This window comes from Benincasa hispida, chromosome 6 (genome assembly GCF_027475165.1).
Source record: "Benincasa hispida cultivar pf3 chromosome 6, pf3_genome.v1.1, whole genome shotgun sequence".
Lineage (NCBI taxonomy): Eukaryota > Viridiplantae > Streptophyta > Magnoliopsida > Cucurbitales > Cucurbitaceae > Benincasa > Benincasa hispida.
The window spans coordinates 1178578-1202261 of NC_143483.1; the positions used below are offsets into that span (position 1 = coordinate 1178578).

The 23684-nt window shown below is 35.6% G+C and overlaps 1 protein-coding gene across 2 annotated transcripts in view; it reads left to right on the top strand.

Annotated features, from left to right (window-relative positions):
* Positions 1-23684, top strand: part of SWEETIE (HEAT repeat-containing protein) — a 74946-nt gene that overhangs the window by 22292 nt on the left and 28970 nt on the right. For both annotated transcript variants that reach the window (XR_016530135.1, XM_039035175.2), the window contains exons 13-26: positions 2275-2378; positions 2822-2954; positions 3070-3176; positions 4033-4143; positions 4280-4447; positions 4563-4649; positions 4745-4838; positions 15917-15985; positions 16080-16202; positions 16283-16351; positions 16451-16555; positions 16707-16795; positions 20969-21125; positions 23108-23257. Coding sequence is in view for 1 of the 2 variants with exons in the window: in XM_039035175.2 (XP_038891103.2) it covers positions 2275-2378; positions 2822-2954; positions 3070-3176; positions 4033-4143; positions 4280-4447; positions 4563-4649; positions 4745-4838; positions 15917-15985; positions 16080-16202; positions 16283-16351; positions 16451-16555; positions 16707-16795; positions 20969-21125; positions 23108-23257 (1566 nt within the window). In the remaining variant the exon portion in view is untranslated. The remainder of the gene's footprint in view (positions 1-2274; positions 2379-2821; positions 2955-3069; positions 3177-4032; positions 4144-4279; positions 4448-4562; positions 4650-4744; positions 4839-15916; positions 15986-16079; positions 16203-16282; positions 16352-16450; positions 16556-16706; positions 16796-20968; positions 21126-23107; positions 23258-23684) is intronic.

Genomic DNA, 23684 nt, shown 5'->3' on the forward strand with positions numbered 1-23684 from the left:
AACCCTTTGATCAGGTTAAATAACATATCGTTTTTCGAGCAGCAAATGTTATCAGTTACTTCGACAAAAAAATCGTTTCATTTTTTTTTATTGTTTTTTTCTTTTGTTTTCGGGCGGGGGAGTGGAAGAGAAGAAGAAGAGAAAAAAAGTCAGTCCCTCTCTTTGCTGGTCTACTCTCTGCTTAGTTGATAAAAAATGGCTTCTATTTCTTTTTAAGTGCTATTGTTGTTTGTATTTGGCTGTAATTGTTGTAATTACTATATTTTGTTTTATTTTGTTTCATTGTATTTTGAGCGTTGGTCTTTTTTCATTTTATCAAGGAAAAGTCTTGTTTCCTTTCCCAAAAGAAGAGAAAAAATGTCACATGCCGCTGAAGGAGACGATAGATGGTTGCTGCCATTGATGGTGATGGTAGAAGAGGGAGAAAGAAGGGAGAAATAAAAAAAAAAAATAATGTTTTTGGTTTTTTCATTTTAGATCTGAAAACTTTTTTCTTTTGAAATGCGGGAAGGAAGGGAGAAAGGGGAAAGAGAAAACGAAAAGAAAAAAAGTCAACTGTCGAATGACAGACAATCACCACCAATGATGGTGAAGGTAGAAGATGGAAGAAGAAGAGGGAGAAAGACGTGTGAGAAATATAAATACAAAAAAATAATTAAAATATGTTAAAATATAAATACAAAAAAATAATTAAAAAATGTTTTTTAGTGTTATAATTAAAAAATTAGAAAAATAGTTTTAAAACAAAAAAGGTGCCAAGACAGTTTTCTTTTCTTTTTTTTTTTTTTTGAAAAGAAAACGATTCATTGTATTAATAAATAGAAAGGAGCGAAAGCTCTAAGTACAAGAGGGTTATACAAAGAGCAAAGCGAGAATACAAGTGCTTATAAAAGGATCAGGAGATGCACTCGAACGTCTCAACTAGGTTGACACTCCCTTAGCACCCTCATCATCTCCAATTCTAACCCATAACTGGGAGATATAATAATAAGATTACAAAATGATGATAAAGCCTAAAGAAACATCAAAAGTGAAAAACTAAAGATAAAGCCAAAACAATGACCTGAAACTTATGGAAATATATAAAAAGTTCAATAAGTGCCACGTCAGTTTTCTGCTAGTAACTAATAGGAAAATTGATGGAGGGGCCAATAATGCTTCCAAATGCAAACCTCATGGGTAAAATTGTTGAGTTTGAAAACTTAAGGACTCAAATATAACCTAAATTAAACCTTAGAAACCAATTTTGTAATTTTTTAGAAAATATATCATGCATCTTTGAGTCTTTTGAAGTTGCTAATTTCAATTGGGTGCTGATTGTCATAATTATGCTCAACCACAACTTGTTGCATGTGGCTGCTTGCTCGCGATAGCCTCTAGCCCTCATACTTTCATTCTATGTATTTCTTTTGTGATGTAAGAAGAATAGAGGTTAATTGAGTAATTAGGCAATATTCTAGGTTAATTCCCTTTTTACCCTCACCTGTAATAAAACTCTATAAATAGGAACATTCTCCTCTTGTATGAAACACACTATCATTCTAATAAAAGAGCTACATCAACTTGCATGTTAGTTTACTTTTCTTGTCCTTTTGTTAGCGAGTTTCCCATATTTACTTCTAAAAGAGGCAATATACTTCAGAATGTACTATAGAGGGGTACAACTAGTTATCATCCTTCCTACTTCTGGTTGTATGCTTATAAAGACATTTATCTTATATGCTTTAGAACTTAGGACAATTGTTTTCTCAACTGCTTTCCAGCACTTTCTGGTCTAGCTCAAGGAACTAAAGGAGAGGATTCTCTAGGATATCAACTCTAATCCTTATTATCATCAAAGTATATCTTATATAAGAGAAGAACCCTCTATTTATAGGTTATTTAATAAAAACTAAGTATTAAAAATACTAAAAACAAATCATAAAGATTAAACCAAGAATTGACCTAATTATTAGGGAAATTCCCTCCTCAGTAAACTAGAGGCCAAGAGCTAGAGTTAGAGGACTAAAGTGAGAGCGAGAGCCTAGACCATGCTGCGTCAATTTCCTTTGACTTAAACTCGTTCTCGAGTTATAGAACGACGAAGATAGGAGGAAGCACACAAACTTCCAAAGTTGAAAACATCTTCTTGAATTTATCAAAGCATCAAGAAAGCAGACCAGTTTGTCTTATATTTTGTTATCTATGCGTATATTCTTTCCATTCTAATTCCATGTATATTAGAAACTTGTCATATGGTTGGTGATTGTTGATTGGCATTATGTCTGACTACAGAATTACAATTTGCAATTGGAGCTCGATTCTTTGCATGGTCAAGCTGCTGTATTGGCAGCTTTAGTGTCTGTATCTCCCAAACTACCTCTTGGTTATCCATCTAGGTAACTTCCCTTTCGTTTTCGTTCAAAGTCTATAAATTTCTTATCCAAAAAAAAAAAAAGAAAAAAAAAAAAAAGAAGAAGAAGAAGAAGAAGAAGAAAAGAAAAGAAAATGCAGGCCTGCTTTCCTGCCTAATATAGAGTTTTATAGTCGTGTCTTCTGCGTTGAGACTGTTTGCCACACGTTTGTATATGAATGAGAAAGCATCTTTCTCTCTATCAATTTCTGATGTTATAATGGATTTGGGTTTGAATAGGATGGCCTTGCTTGTGCACAAAACACTTCTTCATTTGCAGAGTAGTTGTCCTAGCATATTTATTGACGTTTCTGTTAACATTTCTTCAAATTTGAGCTTTCAAAATTCTGTTAACATTTATAGCGTTTTGTATGGTAGTTCTTACACCAAAGAGGTAATATCATGCTTAATTCCCCTTCTCATGACCAGATTTCCTAGGTCAGTTCTTGAAGTATTAAAGAAAATGCTGACAGATCCCTCCCGCAATCCTGTTGCTTCCACTGTAGAGAACGAAGCTGGATGGTTACTTTTATCATCATTATTAGCCTGTATGCCTAAGGAGGTACAAAATGATTGCCAGATTTGTGTGTGTGTGTGTATGTTTTTTTTTTTTTTTTGGTTTTGTTTTTACTATTATCTGCTACAGACGTTTAAGTTGCTTTTCTTGATGCATAAAGGAACTTGAAGACGAGGTTTTTGATATTCTTTCATTGTGGGCTATGTTTTTTACTGGAAACATGGAACATGAAATCAACCAAACTGGGGATTTGACTTCTAAGTTATGGTAAGCCAATTTGGAAAATTTAGCTTGGCCTGGAAAAGGACCATCATTTATTGTGTAGTAATGAAGAATTTTACTGCTAATGTGGGACATCTCCTATTATAAGTTCGCTAGGGTTTTTGATATCTGCTTTAGGATTATATTTTCTCCTGTTGAGTATTTTCCTGTTACAAGTACAAATCGTGCGAAATAAACATAGTTATCCAAATATTCCTACAAAAGGATCAGGGCTATCTTCCCCAATAAATGTTTACTGAGGGAGCAAACATAGGGGAAAAAGAAGGCTCTCAGGTATGCTAAAGTAACTAACCAACCAGCTTAGTAAGTAAAGCTGTAAAAACACAAGGTTACCAAAGAGTAAAGGGCATCGCCCAGAATAAAGAGTTTGTTAAAGTACTGGTATGGTTATATTCTTGTAGTTTCTCTTGTTGTTAAGCTCCCTTTTGTTTTGATCTTGTACTTTGGGCATTGGGCTCATTTCACTAATTCAATGAAAAAGTCTCTTTTCTGTTTAAAAGAAAAAAAAGAGAAAACCCAAAAGAGAGTAAGTAAAGGAATGCCCAACTTAAACAAGAAACGGCCTAATGAAATACAAGAAATGTCTCAAGACAATACAAGAATCCCAAGAAAATAGACGCCCTTCTTCAAAAGTTTAGTATTAATTTTCATCAAAATTTTTGTGGATTGCTTGCTCGTTGTATTTTCTTCTTTTACGCTCCTCTTGGAGTTTATTTTTTAGCATTAGCAGTGCACATTATTTAGAATAACAAACATTTGACTAATTTATTATTTACGGTGAACTTTATTAAAAGAATAATCTGGTTATATCTACCTAGTTAGTGTTCTAATTTTTTTGCAGTGTTTGGTCTACTGCCATTGATGCGCTTACAGCATTTATTAGATGCTTTATTTCTCCAGATGTCATAAGTGCTGGGGTTTTTCTTCAACCAGTGATTCTATACTTGAGCAGGTTGGTTTATTTAGTTATTTACTTATTTTAAAATTATTTTTTCAGTATGGATTTGAGAATATAGTTTCTTCAATTTCATGCAAGAGCATGTTTTTGGGTTTGTATCTAAATATTCTTGCAATTGAATGGAAAGCAGAGCCCTATCCCATATTTCATTATTAGCAACCAAGGATCTTGGCAGTTCGAGACCTTCGTTAAACATCTTGATCATAAGAACGTTAATTGCTTATCAGTCTCTTCCTGATCCGATGGTGTATAAAAATGACCACTCTCAGATTATTCAGTTATGCACAACCCCTTTCAGGTAGCAAGCACCTTCAATTGATGGTGGTGTTATCATTTTTCCCCTTTAGTTTAAAAATTTCCCTTCCGTGTTATTGATGTGACTGTATGCTCCTGCTTTTTGGTTAAATTGAAAGGGATGCCTCTGGATGTGAAGAAAGCTCGTGCTTGAGGTTACTACTTGACAGACGAGATGCATGGTTGGGTCCTTGGATTCCTGGAAGGTGATAAAGATTAATTTCTGGTGATCCTGACTAGAAATTAGTTTTAGGGCTATCCTTAAACAGAGTTCTCCCTTTTTTTTCTTTCTTTCATGTAGGGATTCGTTTGAGGATGAGCTTCGAGCTTTTCAAGGGGGAAAAGATGGGCTTGTTCCGACGATATGGGAAGATGAAATTTCAAATTTTGCTCAGGTAATTACCATTCTCCCTTTTATTTGTTCATGTAGGGAATGCTCAGGTAATTATAATTTCCTCCTGGTTGTTTTTATGTTATTTTTAGTCTAGGTCACTTTTACTCATACCTTTGCAATCTGTAGTGGAATTTGTCCTCAATCTTGGAAACCCTATTTACAATTTTTGCCCACCTTTTCTGCTCCAATTTACGGAGTAATGCTTAATTTGAAGGCAGCAAGTACTTTTCATAGTCAAAATCACTGATTATCTCTGATTTCTCAACTGTGGCTTTTAATATTAATTTTTTAGCTCTTCAGCTTCAATTTGAAGTTCCCATTCATGATTTTTGGGATTTTTTTTGTCAACCTTATCGTTTGGAGAGTTTAAATCACTTACTGTTTGATTGTTCCTATGCCCTCTCTTTCTGGCATCATTGTTTTTGAAGCTTCAACATCATTTGAGTTTTCTCAAATAACTCAAAGTACAGTTTACTACAACTGGTAATTGGCGCTTGTCTCCCTCCTAAGCCTCTTTTATTATGGATCAATGTTGTTAAGGCTGTTATCTTAAAGTTTTGGTTAAAGAGAAATCAAAGAGTTTTTGAAAGGAAGCATCAACGGACTGATTGTTTTGAAACAGCTCACTTGAAGGCCTCTCTCTAGTGTGCTTATGGCATTTTATTGTTATTATAAAAAAAGAAAAAAAAAACTTTTCATTGATAGACTGTTGCTCAAAATACAAGGATACAAAATGAAGAGCTAGAAAATCTGAGAAGTATAATCCCAAGAGAACCATTCACGAGAACATATATTAGCAAGATGAGCACCCAAAAAAAAAAAATCTTGACAAGAAAAATACACAAAAATCTTAGAAAGGACACTAAAGAAAAACGATTGCTACTTCAAAACAATCCAGCCAATGGAGAGAATTAACATTAAAGCTCCTATGAATCCTCTCAAACCAAAATTCTTTAAAAGAGTCTCCGAAGTCCCAAAGGAGATGAAAAATAGATAACAAAATCGTCTAACATACTCCAATTACTAAAATAAAAAAGAGATGTCACAAAGCTGCCCGGAGAGACAAGAAAAAACTTATGGAACACAGAAATTTCAGTATCTTCTAACAAACTTCTAAAATGAATAGTTTTTTTATACATTAATAAAAAGACTTGTTTCCTCTTCAAAAAAAAAAAAAAAAAAAAAAAGAAGCCGATGATGAAGCTTCAATTTCAAGCCTTCCAAACCAAGATGATCATTCTTCTAAGAAGTGGAGACCAAAACCCAATAAACGAGATAAATGACCTTTCTACCTTAATTCCTTTCAAAAAGATTTTGGTGTTCTCCCTAAAAGTGCTTCAACTTTAAAAGCTGGCTGTTGGAAAGATGTTAAACAGATGCTAGAAGAATATTTCAAAACCTTTTTTTAGATCAACCTTTTACGGTTGATCTTGATGCTGGGGTTTTTTATGACCTTTAGTTGGCTGGAAATGTTCCCTGGTCTCTGATTGTACTTCTAGCTGAATGGGAATAATGTTTTTTATCAAGAAAAAAAGAGGATATTAATCTTTGGTTTGAAAAAAATAAGAGGATCTTTCAAAATTCGATGCTTCCATGGAATGATCGTTTTGGTTATGCTCGTCTTAAGACTTTTTCTTGGTGCACTCTATCCAAACACTTAGGGTGCGTTTGGGGCAATGACTATTTTAAGACTATAATAACCACCTCTTGCTATAGTAAATACTATTTTGTATTCCCCAATTACCTATAGTCAATATTATTTTAACACTCCATTTGTTACGGTATTTACTATTTGCTATAGTTTTTACTATTTTATCTTCATCATTTTTTTTATTCTTTTCTATAATGTTTACTATTTCCTTCTCAAACTAAAATAGTTTACACCTTAAACACATACTATTATAACCCAAGCTAAAATAATCTACACCCTAAACACAAACTATTATAACCCAATTAAAATAACCTAGGACTATAACAACCAACTCCTTGCCCCAAACATATTGTTAGTGAATTACTCTATTCAGGATCTTTGTCTTAATTGGAATGATTTTAACTCTCAGTTGTGACCTATCACTTTATGTTTTTATTATTATTACTCCCTTTTAAGAGTATTTGAATTTTCAACATTAGTCTCTTCTTTTCCCAGGAAAATAAATCCCCTTCTATAGATTTTTTTGATGCTATGCTTGAATGTAAGAAGAATGAGGTTAATTGGGTAATATTCTAGGTTAATTTCCTTTTTATCCCCACTTGTATTAAAACTCTATAAATAGGAATCTTTCCCTACATGTATGAACAACTAATAAATAATATTTGTACTCCAAGAATTCTCCAAGATTCATAGTCTATATCAAATTGGTATCAGAGCGCATTCGTGAAAGGGCCTGATGGTGATCAAGATCACCAACAAGCTTCCCAACCTCCAAACTCATGATGTGGAAGCATCCTTCTCTACATCTCCTCAAACCGTGTACCGAAGACTTGACAATTTGGAAATCTTTGTAAGTGGTTTATTGGATAAGATGATTGCAATGCACACTTCAATGGTTGTTATGAAACAATCCATTGAGAAATTGACTTTTGAAGTAAGAAAGATAGCCAATAACCAACTAAGAATCCAAGATAATCCTATCTACAATTAAGAAAACCTTAAAAACAGAGGGTAAATTCTTCAAGAACGTCAAGGCATTCAACCTCGTGTCCAAGAATGTGCGGGCAATTTGCAAGATCCCCAAGATGGAAGAAGACCTAGACAACAAAGACTTCCGGAGATTCATACTATTAATGTGGCAAGAAACCAAGAAGTTGGGCATTTCCATCCAAGAGTAGCCAATTTTGATTTCCCAAGAGGCTCCCCACATGAACTTCAACTGAGGTACAAGAGTCAAAATAAACTTCCAATGCATCCCGTGTGCCAACGACGAAACTTTCCTCTCAATCTGTTGGGATTTTATTCAAATTCTTCAGATGATGAAATCATGGGCAACCAATTTCCAGATTATCAAATTCAATATTCTCATTTTCAAGAAACTTATTGTCACAACCCCCTCCTGGGTTTTACCTCTTACCTAAAAGGAGGCGTGAAGACAACATATATCACTCTTTCATTGCATCCATTGTCCACTAATTTTGCTAGTTTCCTTTAATACAAATAATTATGCAACGGAAAAACTTAACGAAAAATAACTAAGATTTCAACTTTGTTTAGGAAACCAGTTTAAAATAAGTTTTACAACAGTAATCCCATCCCGACTATAAACTTTATTCTAGTAACTATCTATCTCGTGGCAGACCTTGACCACTTCTCGGACTCTTTTGCTACCTGCAAGGAAGACATAAAAATAAAACGTGAGCTTTGAAGCCCAGTGAGTGGAATCATAGTTCTGTAAGTCTATGTCAACTTATAAACATATCAACATATCATAATATAAGGTTACTACGCAAGCCTCCATCCTGAATGAAGCCTCTTCCAATCTTACCTACACACACGATAGATAGTTAACATCTCACATTTAAATCATTCACAACCTTATGTGCACATAATTCTCCCTCTTATGGGCTCAGAAGCTAGGCCCGTCGGCTCTCTAACCATTCCATGCAAGGTTCCTCCCACAGGCTCAAGAACTAGACTTCTCGATCCCCTGACCATCCTGTGAGATTCTATCTCGGGCTCAGGAGCTAGGTTCGTTGACCCTTTGACTATCCCGATCTCATGCTCTCCTCATGGTAACAAGCATTCATTCATAACAATAGCATATAATCCAGAATATGCTAAAAGACTAAAATAAGAAACCACTCACAGTGATCTATTGGGATTACTCTTCCTTCCCAGTTCACCCAGTTTCCCTTGGCCTCTTGTTGAACCCTATTTCAGATTCACTTTGGAGCGTAGATTTCTCATCATTCCGGACAATATCTCAAGACACTTCCTTCTACAAACATGTTTAGAAATGTCTTAACCAACTTACCTTAAAGTTTGGCCCTGAGATTCCCTCTCGAGACTTCAGAGTCTCAAGTTTTCTCCACTTGGCCCGGTTGTCTCCTTTCTGGTGAACACTTCTCGGTTCCTTTTAATTTTGACAGCCTTACACTTAGAGTTTTTTCATAGCAACCCTCATATAGAAACTACATTCAATTTAAAAGCTTTTGGTTCAAGAATCACCTGATTGGCACGAGTAGTTTGGAAGAACTCCTCGTTTGAACTTAGTGCTGCTGTCTGTCCGCACAGTCTGCACAACCCCTGCGTCCTTGCTTTGATCAACGCATGGATCAACGCAACCCTTCCTCTGTTTGACACAAGGTTCCCTCTGAATTACTCTTTGGGAATGTGCACCTTTTCCTGTCTCTCACAGTCCATAGCGAGTGTTACCCAGAGGCCATGGTGTTCGAACTGTAGGCAGTATCACTTTGGACGATGTTATGGAGGAGCGAATGTGTGCTACAATTGCGGAGAATCTGGTCATTACAAACGAAACTGCCCTTATACGGGAAAAGAGGACAAAGGGAAGGGAAAAGCCTTGGAGACAGAGAGAAATGCATACTATGTGCTTAGTTGAAATTACTTTTTTGTACATATGTTTTATTTACAATGTGATAAATAAAGTATATTTTGACAATCTGTGTTTGTTTGCTGAAATAATTGCTAGCTAACAGATGGGATCAAGGGAAGAAGGAAATCCTCTCTGTGCGAGATGCTTGAAAGGAACGAATAAATGTTGTGTGCAAACAAACGGGACATAAAGGAAAACAATGCCCAGAATTCTTTCGTTTCCTCAGCCATCGGGAAACAGCACCCGACCCCAGTAAGGATTTCCCTACCGCAGATGTCATAGGAATCATCAAAAAGATCAAAAGGGAAGAGAAGGGTTATGCCTAAAGTGTGAGCAACCAGGACATCACTGTAAAAACTGCCCAACAAATAGTTCTGCAGTGGTTCAGAAGGGAATCAAGCATGGAAGGACTATTGGTATTAGGATAACAGTGAAAAAGGGGTGCTTGTTTATTCTATAAAAATGTAGCCTGTAAATACTCTAAAGTAATAAAGCAATATTTCTAGCAATGATCAAATTTTGAGGACGATTTTTTTTTTTCTAAGGAGGGAGGAATTGTGATACCCTCACCTAAGGATAATCAAGTAGGGTGGTAAAAATTGGCCAAGTACAAGATTAGACATGCGTGGATGTTAGATAACCAGGATGCATGGGGCTTTGTGTAGGAGTGGCCAAGATTTCCAAAGAGTGTGCAAGGTTATGTGGAACCTAAGAATAAGCTAGGCGTTGAAATGGAGGCTTGGACGCATAGGGTAAACCTCCATAACGCGTGGATGAGAGACCAAGCCATGAACATAAGCTACCATGAGTTACCTTTGAGTAGCTTTAAGTTGAGACTTAACGGGTTGAAATTTGACTAAGTGTTGAAGCCTAGGACAACCATGCGTTGAGGCTTGTGAGGCATGGGCGCATGATTATGCATTGGTCTTCATGTGGAAGGGTGTCATGTTGACTAAGAGGTGGACGCATAAAGGACTATGCATTGGTATAGGATGTGTGACCAAAACACCAAGCTTTGAGTCAAACTGTGGTGGATGTATGTTGGCTGAGCATGGGCATGAGGCCGGGGTTAGCGTGACAAAAGGCTGCTCATGCATTGGAATAATAAGAGGCTGTGTGAGCAAGCAGCAAGGAAGGTTCGTCTAGTGACCATGATGGGTGCAGGCAAGGATGCGTGCTGACCAGTAGGCTCGAGCATGGGCGCTGGGCATTGGAGCATGCGCGTGGATGACCGCGTAGTTGCTTGCAGCGCTAGAGGATGCGTTAGGCGATGGCGCTACACGATAGGCGTGAACGCTATACGATGGGCGTGATGCGTTAGACGATGGGGTCAGTGCTACTCGATGAGCGACAGGGAGAGCTATGCAGTGGGGCGTAAGCGCTATATGATGGGTGCATGCACTAGAAGATGAGCGACAACGAGAGGGCTGAATGATGAGCAACAACAAGAGATAGCTAGACGATGAGCTATGCGATGGGCGCAGGCGCTAGACGATGAGCAATAGCGAGAGAGTTGGATGATGAGCGACAACGAGAGATTATTAGACGATGAGCGCAAGAGCTATATGATGTGCTATGAGCCAAGGACATTTGAGGGTTGTGGGCTGAAAGAACTTAACTGGACATGTGGCAATCAAAGGGATGTCTGAAGTCCATGCAATTTGAGCTGGGCGAAGGAGAAGGCATGCAAATCGGTTAGATTGAGCTGGAGGAAGAAGAGACAGACACTTCAAGCTGGTGGTGGCAAGGGAGGGCGTTGGTAGCCTGAGTAAGGGACGCCCGACATGCAACAAGCTGGAGGTATCAAGACCAGGTGAAGTGGGAACGCCTATAAATAAGGCAAAGGACTTCACTTCAGTTCACAAGAACATTTCCACTTCGAGAATCACTTAAAAGGAGAGGTTGAGAGTAATTCAGAGGGAACCTTGCGTCGAACAGAGGAAGGGTTGCATTGATCCATGCGTTTATCAAAGCAAGGACGCAGGGACTGTGCAGACTGTGCGGATAGACAGCAACACTAAGTTCAAACGAGGAGTTCTTCCAAACTACTCGTGCCAATCAGGTGATTCTTGAACCAAAAGCTTTTAAATTGAATGTAGTTTCTATATGAGGGTTGCTATGAAAAAACTTTAAGTGTAAGGCTGTCAAAATTAATGAATGCTTGTTACCATGAGGAGAGCATGGGATCGGGATAGTCAGGGGGTCAACGAACCCTACTTAATTATCCTTAGGTGAGGGTATTACACTTATCCAACTTATCATAATGGTCAACATCATCCATCATTTAGACATAATGACCAAGAATCTTTCCAAGACTATCAAGATTGGCAACACCAAAATGTGAATCATTAATCTTGGCACCAAGATTCAGATTATAGAATAAAAGTTGACAACCTCGCTTCTATTCGGGCCTATGGGGAATGAAAAGAAGCTAAGAGGAACTTTGGTGGATACTTCTATTGGAAGAACTTCCTTTCTGTACAATCGGTGAAGACTATTGATTCAGTAAGGAAGGAGCTTTTTTCTTTGCTTAAAAATACTAACTTGGTCAGTGGGTACTTGAACAACTACAACGCTTGGAGTCTTGATGAACTTGATGAAAAAATTGTCTTGGACCTTTTTTCACAATGTCTTTGTTCAAGATGTAGGAGGTTGGTTTGGCCGTACTCCATTGAATGAGTTTATTTTATTTCTTGATTGTTCCAATTATTTTTTTCTTTTTAAAACTCGAGGATGAGGTTCTTTTTTAGAGGGGTAGAATGATGTAAGAAAAATGGGGTTAATTGGGTAATATTCTAGGTTTGATGTAAGAAGAATAGGGGTTAATTAGGTAATTAGACAATATTCTAGGTTAATTTCCTTTTTACCCCCACTTGTAGAACTCTATAAATAGGAACATTCTCCTCTTGTATGAAACACATTATCATTCTAATAAATGATCCACGATCTTGATTGTTGGAAGATTACTCCTTTTTATCATATAGGCTACGTCAATTTGGTATCAGCCAACGTTGACTGCCGCTGGTGGAAGTCCGAGAAACTCTTTGCGACACCGATCACAAGAAGGAGTTTCGTGAGTTGTGCTCGTTGTCGAACAACCCATATCTAATTAGGGAGAACTCTTGAAATTCCAAGAAAGAAAGAAGAAATCAAAGATTTTCAAGATTTTGCAAGAATGGACTATTGCCGATCAAAGAAGATGTCCAAGACAAAATACAGCAGTTGGTATAGGCAAGAAAATCAAATTTACTTCCAAAAACAGTGCTGGAATTCTGACTCAAGTGATTCCAAAGAAGAATTTCAACATACTAATTTTGCCCATGCTTGATTTTCTTGAAGAACCTATCATTATCCACATTGGAAATTTGATTTTTCAAGGCAGTTTGAGACGGAATAAGAAGGCGATAATATCGAAAAAGGGCCCAATGATCCAATCAAACCCATTTTTCAAGTAAAGATTGAGAGTTAGATGACTTAAAGAATCATCAAGAATGAATTTTTACAGCCCAAGATAAACGTTCAAGACTCAAAATTACTCTTTTGGTTATGAAACACGATCAAGAAAGGTTGATTCAAGAGAATCAATGGATGAGTCCCATACCCACGATGAGATTAAAACATATTCAAGAATCTAACAAAATGACTACTTTGATCCCGTAGAATTGGAGGAAATAAAGAAAACAACAAAAGAAATCCAACGCTCATGGGAAAATGACTTAACATATTGATCAACTATCAATTCTTGCAAGAGTTCAAGAATGGGTTGATTTCATATACCGAAGAAGAATAAAGGAATCACGGTTGGAAAATTTTCAAATAAAAAATCTTGAAGATAAAATTGAAGAAAAACAAGAATTCGAAGATGTTGATTTGGAAATAGTTTCAAGTGAAGAAGAAAAATCCAAAGGTGGTGTCAACGTAGTTGAGATGTCTGGGTGTGCCTCTTGATCCTTGGTATCTCTTGCTCTTTGTATAATTCTCTTGTACTTTGAGCATTAGTCTCATTTCATTTTACTAATAAAGAGGCTCGTTTCCATTTAAAAAAAAAGTGAAGAAGAAAAATCCAAAGAAGAAGATGGAAAAAAAGTATCAAACACCGAGCAAAAATTGAACAAGAATAAGGACACACTGATTGCGGTGGAAATGGATCAACAAACAGTCGAAGAACTTGAAGCGAATGATAAAGAAGATGTGATTCTTGAACGATTCTCATTGAAATGTGGTTTTTTTAATGTTTGGTCCTTTGAATACAATTTTAAATAAGCTTGAAGGAAACATCTTTTTTGGATTTATGCTCGATGGAGAAGTTCATCTTTTGGTGGCAATAATGGATTTTTTGTCTCGAATTTATACCTTTGATCATAATATTTTTGTTTAAAATATAGGAGGTTGGTTTGGTCATACTCTGTTGAACAAGTTTATTTCATTCCTCGTTTGCTTCATTTTTTTCTTTTTAAAACTCAATGATGAGTTTTCTTTTTGGAGGGGTAGCATGATGTAAGAAGAATAGGGGTTAATTGAGTAATTAGGCAATATTCTAGGTTAATTTCCTTTTTACCCCCACTTGTAGTAAAACTCTTAAGTAGGAACATTCCCCTCTTGTATGAAACACTTATCATTCTAATAAAAGATCAACAATCTTGATTCTTGGAGGATTACTCCTTTTTATCATATAGGCCACATCAAGGTTAATTTCCTTTTTTACCCCTTCTTGTATTAAAACTTGATAAATGGGAGTCTTTCCCCTCATGTATGAACAACTAATGAATAATATTTGTACTCCAAGAATTCTCCAAGATTCGTAGTCTACATCAAAGCTTTACCTTGCTCCTTTCCATTATGGGGTCTTTGTCCTTTTTTGTAATTTCATTCCATCAATTAAATTGTTTCTTTCATAAAAGAAAAAAACATTAGCCTCTTTCCATTATATCAATGAAAAATTAAGTTTCATTTCTCTCTCTTTGTTTCTTTTTTGTTTTTGTTTTTGTTTTTGTTTTTTTTTTTTTTAAATTTTAAATTATTTATTTATGTATTTTTAAATGGATACCAAATATTTCATTAAGAAAATGAGAAGAGGCTAGTGTTTCAAAATACAAAAACCAAAAGAAGCCACATAGATAAAGTCATTAAAATTACAAAAGGACATATAACAATATCAAGAAGAGCATCTAAAAAGGAAGAATAAAGCTCTCTGAATTGCTATTAGTGTCTTGGATGAAAAAAACCCTTGAAACTTTCGAAAAGAGAACCCCATGACTCAAGATGGTCCGAACATGAACAAGAAGCTTCCTGAAATATATGCTGATTTATTTCCACCCATAACTCGGAAAGAAGACCTTTCCCTTTAAAAAAAAAAAAAAAAAAAAGGAAAAAAAGGAAAAAAATAAAAAGAAAGAAAGAAAGAGGAAAGTGATTGAATCATCCTAAAGAAAGTTCTTTTGGAGTGTCTTCCTAAAATGAATAATTAGCACTCTCATTTGTTCATAACATTGGATGGAGGTTGGGTGTTGGAGGGATCACACATTAGAGTGGAAGAATGTTATTTCTCGAGGAGTTGGTTAAGAAAGGAAGAGTTGATGGAGATCCAAAGTTCGTGAGAGTATTTTTCGGAGTTAATGTTTTGGTGTCGAATTTTCTCTGTTCAGTCCATTCAAGGGCTGAGACTTGTGCCTGAGGAAATATTTATTCTTAGACATTTTTATAGGAGTGTAGTTCGGAATAGTTTTATTTGCAACTTATGATTAAGTTAGATTAGATTGGATTTTGAGATAAGGATTAGAGAGTGAGAACACAGCGATGATCAAAATTTTCTGTTACATTGATGCACACGTGTTTGAAAGTACCTCAAAAGATCTATTCTATACCTCAAAATGTACAATAGCTGCCATATTTATAGACATGGCAGTAAATGAGCTGATAAAAGGAGAATATAACCGGCTAACAAGTAGCTGGTTGGTGGAAGAAAACCTAACTACCCAAATACAAGAACTAAACCAAGAACTTGAAGAAATAAACCTACCAGACCAAAGGTTTTCAAGAAATTGAGAAAGAATTAACAAGAATGGAAAGAAAAGCCACGAAAGCCAATATGTCCCTACATCATATAGTAAACGTGGATAGTGGGCTGCTATGGTTCTACCAGATGGTTGTCTTATCTTCCAAAGATGATAGATCCCAGTTGTACCCATGAATCATTCTTATTAGAGAATTGAATTTTCTAGTTCATATAACAGATCAATTCATAAACCCACTTCCACATTGCTAACGATGTTTGAACCATTCAATTTATATTTTGTTTATTTTCTGCTCCGAACTTGCTTTTCTTGCAGTATGGAATATGAGATCTCTTGTTTGTGAAGGAAAAGGCAATAGCTTGTTTTTGGGTAAATATCAGTTACCAGAAAGTTGTAGCTTGAAAAGAGCTTTGGGGCGTTTCTTCTTCTTAAGTTTTTGTTCTTGATTCCCCCTCCGTTATTCTTCCCTTTTTGGCTTTTGTTTTACACACTGAGAATTTATTCTGAACATGAAGCCAGAGACAATAAACAAAAAATTGGTGAACGAGATGCTTCTGTGCTTTGGGGTTATCTTTGCTTGTCAGGTTTGAATTGTCATTATTCGTTTGGATCCGTAAACATTTTTCCAAAATATGGCGTTTCCTTATGTTATTAACATGATTGTATAAATAAAACCAGGACAGCAGTGGAATGCTCTCTCTTCTTGGAGTTGTGGAGCAGTGTCTGAAAACCGGAAAGAAACAGCCATGGCATGCTGCTAGTGTCACTAATATATGCGTGGGGCTGCTTGCAGGTTTCAAGGTAATAATTACGTTCTCTTATTTGTTGGTGTGGCTTTCTGAGACGGTGAGATTGACAAATGAACCAATAAATTTTGTTAGGCGCTTCTATCTTTACGTGTGCCACCTGTAAGCCTTGAGATTTTAAGTTCTGCCCAGGGTATTTTTCAGGTAATTTTTTTTTTGGTTATGTTGTGTTTCCTTGATTAATCAGGATTTTTTTGCTTGTTACTTCTTCTGCCTCTTTCTTAGAGATTTTGATTTGAACAGAGTATTATGGCTGCTGGAGACATTTGTGCATCACAACGTAGAGCTGCTGCCGAAGGTCTTGGGTTATTGGCTCGTCTTGGGAATGACATTTTTACTGCAAGAATGGTATACTCTTTTCCAATTCACACACACAAACTTGTCTCTGTATATCAAGGATTATGCTAGAAAGGTGGCATTCTTCTATTTTTCCAATTTATCTTTGCCATCTATTTTTATTTAGATATGCTTTTTATCCATCTTACGTGTTATCATACAGATCAGATCGCTGCTTGGTGACCTAACTGGAATGACAGACTCTACTTATGCTGGATCAATTGCTTTGGCACTCGGTTGCATACATCGAAGGTTGGTAGTTAAAATATCCTTTAACACCCCCCCCCAAACAAAAAAAAAAAAAATGATCCTTTTTATCCTTTATTGGCTTTGAGAATTGTATAATATCTTAAATCAATAGTTTCAAATTGAGCATACTGATTGCGTTCCATCTGATTGATCTATTTATTGTGCTAATTTATTTTATCAATGAGAAGTTGTTTCTTATTAAAAATGAATAGGGAGAATACACAAGGAAGTGGTTACGGCGTTTCTTTTTGGGAGCCTAATGCCTTGTGGTATATGATCATCCTAAACAAATACATTATTTTGAATGGGCTTTAGTTTATGGGTACTAGATAACATGGGTTTCATCTCAAAATAAATTGGTAAAGGAGTAGCTCATGTATCTTATGAACATCACGAGGTCCCTTAATTTTTCCAAATGTGAGATCTTCAATATGCTCCTTAAGATGTCCTCTTAAGGCTCGTTTCCATTTAAAATAAAAAAGTCCCGTTAAGATGATGTTTCTTTATGATCACCATTCTTGGATTGAATCCCAATTTTTTTTTTTGAACTGATGCTCATTTAGGTTTCATAGGTTCTGATACCATATTAACTAACAGGGGTCCAACTCAATACTAATTGGTAATCAGAGAAGTAGCCCATTTATTTTATAAACACTGTGAGGACTCCACATCTTTCTAAATGTGAAATTCTCAACATCCCCCTCAAGATGTTGCCTCTTTGGGTTCATCATTCTTGGATCCGATCTTTTTATTTTTCTTTATTAATTGAATGCCCGTTTGGGTTCATAGACCCTGATACCATATTTGAAGAAACATGGGTTTCATCTAAAAAACAATTGGTAGTGAGAGGAGTAACTTGTTTATCTTATAAACATCGGGAGGTCTATCTTTCCAATGTGGAATCCTTAACATGCCCTTTCAATATCCTACATTTTTAAGCTTTGTTTTGTTCATTCGTCAAATGTTCTTTAAAGCTTTATGGAAGACAAAAAGCCCTCAGCGAGTTAACATCCTTGTATGGATTATGGTCTTCAATCAGTTAAACTGTTCCTCGGTCATGCAAAGAAAGCTACCCTCACATTACTTGTCTCCATCCATTCTCCATCCATTTCCCTTCTTTGTGAAGCGCCCGGTGAAGATCTGCAACATCTGTTCTTTGACTGTATCTATACTGCTGGTGGAGGCTATTCTCTATTTTTAATGTTGCTTGGGGTTTTAGTGGTGATTATTTGGATAATGTTGTGCAACTCCTTATCAGTCCAAGTTTGAAAGTAGGCCTTTGGTTGATTTGGGATAATGCAGTTAAGGCGTTGCTTGCTGAAATATGGTTAGAAAGGAATCAAAGGGTGTTCAATGGCAAACAACTTGGGTGGATGGATCGTTTTGAAGTAGCTCGGCTAAATGCTTCATCTTGGTGCACTTTTTCCAAGCCATTTGAAGACTTTTTCCATTCAAGACTTAGGTTTAAACTGGCGTGCCTTTATTTTTTTTGAAAAGAGAACAAGTCTCTTCATTAATATAATTGAATGAGACCAATGCTCAAAGTACAAGAGAGTTATACAAAGAGCATAAAGCATAAGACATATGGATCAGGAGGCGTACTCGGGCATCTCAACTAGGCATGCCTTTATTTTTCCAGCTTAAGTTTTTTCGCGATGTATTGTTCTAGTTTGTTTTTGTGTTCTTGTTTATTTTTTCTTCGGATTTTGTTTGTTTGATCAATTGTGGATATGATGAGGGTGCTGAGGGAGTGTCAACCTAGTTGAGATGCCTGGGTGCACCTGTTGATCCTTAGCTCCTTGTACTTTTGTATCTCTTTTTGTACTTTGAGCATTAGTCTCATTTCATTATCTTATACAAAAGGAAACAACGAGCAACAAAAATTAGGGATCAAGAGGTGCATCCGGACAACTCAACTAGGTTGACACCCCCTTAGCATCTCCATCATCTCCAAATCATCCTAAATATCAAACAAATACATACGATCAAATGTCTGGCGAAACCAATTACAACTCAGCCAATAGACTAACTAATGACAAACGAAACATGGCCACAAGACTTAATCTATCAGCAATACACAAAACAACCAAAAATACTACTAAAAATCGTGAGATGAAAGCCCGCTCGTTTAAGCTCAGTTCTTGAATTGAAAAGTCTGCAAAATGTTTGGATAGTGTGCACCGGGACAAGGCGTTAAGTTGGGCTGTCCCAAAGCGCTCAAACCAAGTCAACAAAGTCTTTAATATTAATCAAAATTATCAATACAAGAAGACATCCTCTATTTATAGAGAATTGCAAAGCAAATTAATCCTAATCCTAATTAATCAAAGAAATTAATCCTAATTCTAATAACCAAAGAAACTAATCATAGTTTCCTAATCAATAAAAAAAACTATTCCAAATTCTAATCAATTATGGATTTAACCGAGATACCCTTCACATATTCTAATCCTACTACACATCACAACCTCCAAAGCCGCTGAAGAACCAGGAAGAACTACACATTGCAGGACAATCATTAAAACCAGTGAAACACAATTAGATCTTAATTGTGGGTGATTGAGGTGTTATTTCCTTCATCTGTAATCTACAAACCTCAATTAAGGAATGAAGTATAGGAGGAATTGAAGGTTAACTACTGAAGCTGTTGATTTCAAAACTTCAATTGAATTCCTTTTGTCATCAACCGAAAAAATGCTTTCAAATGCTTATGCAAAAGAGTTTTCAATAGAAGATTTATCAATCTCTATATCAACTAAATGTGCTTCAGCTTCCTCACTTCTCGTACTAAGATCATATGTCTAGTAAAGAAATAAAATCTTTTTATGTAAGTGAAACCAAATATCTCAGAGAAGCCAAAACAAAACTTTGTCGAACTAAACCAATAAGGTTCATCCTCCAAAGCCAAAGGAGGAAATTCATGAAAACTCATGACCACCGTCATATAACAAGGTTGAAAAAATCATAAAAGCAATCAAACAGGCTTAAAATTTTAGAGAAGAACCAAAACATTGAGGCCTCATGTATGGCGAAACAATGCTCGGCAAACTTAGAAACTGACATGACTTCATAAACCAATGGAGAAATTTCATGAAACTCAAGTCCACAGGCTTCAATTAGAGAAGCAAACTTGGACAGAATGGATGGTAGAACAGGAGGAGAAGTTTCTTGTTTTTAAAAAAGAGAAAAAAAAAAGTATCAGGGAGGTAATTGGCTTTACCTTTTCAAAAAAAAAAAATTGGCTTTACCTTTTAAGCTATACGTTTTTAAGTTTCGGTCAACTAGCTGCTTTTCTGTTAGACTTTATTTTATTTTTATTATTTTTTAAAAAAAGAATCAGAACTTTTTAGTGAACAAATGAAAATGCTCAACTCGGAAGAGGAAGGCCTTTTGAAGGGTAATGAAAAAGTTTGCATTTGCTTACTTTTCTTTATTGTCGTTGCAGGCATTATATAGCTACTAGGAATTGTCTTTTGACCATTAGAGGTTATTTCATTTATGTTGGCCATAGGAGGGGGGTTTCTCTTCCCCCGCTTGTAGGCTGTTTTGTTCCCTCTTTTGTCTTTAGTCTATTACTCATGTTTCTTATAAAGAAAAAATACACCAGACTGATTGAGTTACCAAGGACAATGAACAAGCAGACTGAGTGAGGTTTCATATTTTGCCCTGGGCTTTGGTTTTGAAGTTTTTTTTTGATAATTATTTCCTAGGTAACATCTTACTTAGTTGGAAGCCCATTCTTTAGAAGGGGTGCCTTTGTGGGCTTATTTTCTTTTCGAATGCCTTTCTATTCTTTCATTTTTTCAATGAAAGTCGTTGATTCTATTAAAAAGAAAAAAAAGAAAAAAAGAAAAAAAAAAGAAAGGGCAATGAACAAGCAAGTTATATAAGTTATTCCACAGGTTCATATGCAGCATTCACAGTGAGGTAGATACGATAGTGTCCTCTTGCTTTGGCCTTTATGAGGAATGATCCAATTTAATCAAGTTTCTACAGTTAAGACTGAAAGAAGTTGATCATCATTTTTCCTATTTTAAATATAAAATATTTTTCATTCTTGAAACGTGTCTGAATTTATTTTACCAATGTTCTTGTATGGAACTCATGTGGTCTGCAAGTACTTATGTACTTCTATGTCAAAAATTTCCTTACCTATGCGTTTTCCTTTACTTCCAGTGCAGGAGGGATAGCTCTGTCAACATTAGTTACAGCGACAGTGAATTCAATATCTATGCTGGCTCGGAGTTCAATTACCAGCTTGCAGACATGGTCTTTGCATGGACTTCTTTTGACTATTGAAGCTGCTGGCTTGTCCTATGTATCCCAAGTTCAGGTCTTCGAATTATGATTGAGCATTTTTAAAATTTGAAATCTTCATTTTTGAACCCGATCTTGGTTACATTTTATCTTTGCACTGCCTTTTAGCCTCTTTATTGGAGCACTTGTAATTTTTGTATTTTTGTTGGGCACTATTTTTTACTTTTTTGCTTCATTTGTTGAGGGCTTGAATTTACTGTTTGTATTTTTGAACTTGTCTTTATGACAGTTTAGTTTTTCATTATAAGGGAAAAGGAGAGTAAGTCTTTGAATATCAAGTATTTGAACCTGAGATCCTAGCGTGAAAATTAAGAAAAAGAGGAACATCTTGATAAAGCTATCAATAAACTTTATCGTAGATTTTTTTAGAATAAAGAAACATTTCATAAGCATATTAACTTTTTTTAAGAATAAAGAAACATTTGTTGAAAAGTTCTGTTTTTGTTTAAAAAAAGAAACATTTGTTGAAATTGTTTCTTATAAAAAAAAAAAAAAGGGAAAGAAAAAAGAAACATTTGCTGGGCCTATTTCTTACTTATTTGCTTCACTCCTCATGGTTTAAGAAGCAACTAATTTGTAGTCTTGTTCATAATAGTGTATATGAAGTAATCCCACAATCTTCATAGATATTATCAATTTTTTTCATATGATGATGGGAGAGAGATTTGAGGTTTGAGAGAATCTTGCGGACATCGTTGGGTTTTTGTTTTTTAAAGAAGAAATAAAACTTTTCATTGATGAAATGAAAAGAGAATAATGTTCAATAATACAAACTCCATAAGGGAGAGAGAGAGAACATAAAGAGGAGCAAGACAAAGCATACAAGAGGTCCCAAAACCATACACAACGCTAGAAACACTAGAAACACTAGAATTCTCATTTTTTTTCCTTTTGGGGAGGGGGGGATTCCTTTTCTTTTGTCAGCCTTCCGTTTTTTGGTTAGGGAGGAATAGATAGTCTTTGTATATATATTAATTATTTTTGTATTTGGGTGTACAGGATCATGTGAAGAGATTTAGGATTTGGACTCAGATATTTCTCTCCAGATTTTCTCTGACTAAATTATTTTCTAATTTTCATTTATTAATGGTTTTCATATCATCTGGAGTCACTTCTTGTTATGTTTTTGGTTTCATTTTTTGAGGCCATTTTTCGTAAATTTTTGTTCTTATTTCTTTGTGAGGGCTCTCCTGTTTAGTGTTTGTAGGTACCAATTGAAATATTTTGAAAAACACAGTTCAGAGATGAGAATGAATATTTTCTTATTTCCTACTAAGAGGGATAAAACTAACATGATAATTGAAGTTGATGAAAATTGATGAAAGCTGGATTCTCATGAGGAAGAACTGTAGGCTGTAGCTATATATTTACAGAATGCTGCAGATTGTATGTGATTCACTGTTGTTAAAAACAGCAGCTGGACAGTAATATAGGTAGCCTCTAGTGTAATGGCTACTGACGGTTATGGAACCAGTCGGAAATTATGAGCATTTCAATTCGTCGCTTGTCTATTGCTTTAATAGTTCCATCTTGTAAACGGATATAATGAGGTGCTATTGGGGTGTCAACCTATTTGAGATGCTCAATTACACCTATTGATCCCTAGATGTCTAGATTTATATGTTCATTTTGCATCGTTGCATTATGAATTTTGTATCTTTAGCAATAGTCTCTTTTCATTATATCAATGAAAAGTTCGTTTCGATTAAAAAAAAAAAGATTATATCAAACTTGATTAGATTCTTTTCACCCTCCTGTTGATTATACTATACTAAATTTCTGATATTGTCTACGCATACAAAGAAATATAAAATTCTGGTATCTGAATTCTCGGTGGAGAGTCCTCTCAACTCCCATTTGGACAATCAACTATTAATTTTATTGATGCAGCTTGCCATTGTTTCCATTTTCGTTTTTTTCTTTTCCTGCATTATTCTTAATTATCTGAATGACTCCTTGATATTTTCTTCCATACAAATTTGTCTCTATCTCTTTTAGGCGACTCTTGGCCTAGCACTGGATATCCTTCTATCAGAGGAGAATGGATTAGTTGACCTTCAGCAAGGAGTCGGTCGCCTAATAAATGCTATTGTTGCTGTTCTTGGTCCTGAACTGGCCCCAGGGAGCATTTTCTTTTCACGTTGCAAGGTATTACTAGTGTTTCAACTTTCTTAACCAAGTTTAGTTGGATACATTTCATTTAATTTGAAGCTGGAATATTTATTGGTGGAATGCTTAAACTAAGAAAATAAGGGAGAAAAGCTAATCTCTCACCTAAGAGGATCAAGATACAATATACATATTCAATTTATAGAACATAAAAAAAGGTAGCATACAAAATGAAGCTGGAACGCCACTCTCCTCCGAACAGTTTCCTATCCTTCATTCTTGTCTTTGAAGATCATACTCATAGCTCAAAAGACGTAATTGATGAACATAGCTTAGCTGAGGATTAAAAAAAGGAACAAACACCACCTCTGAAACAAAATATCTTACAAGTCTTAAAAGTTAGTCTTTTATTGGAAATTCAAGGGCTTCTACAAATATGATTATAGAAGTTGAAGCCATTGAAATA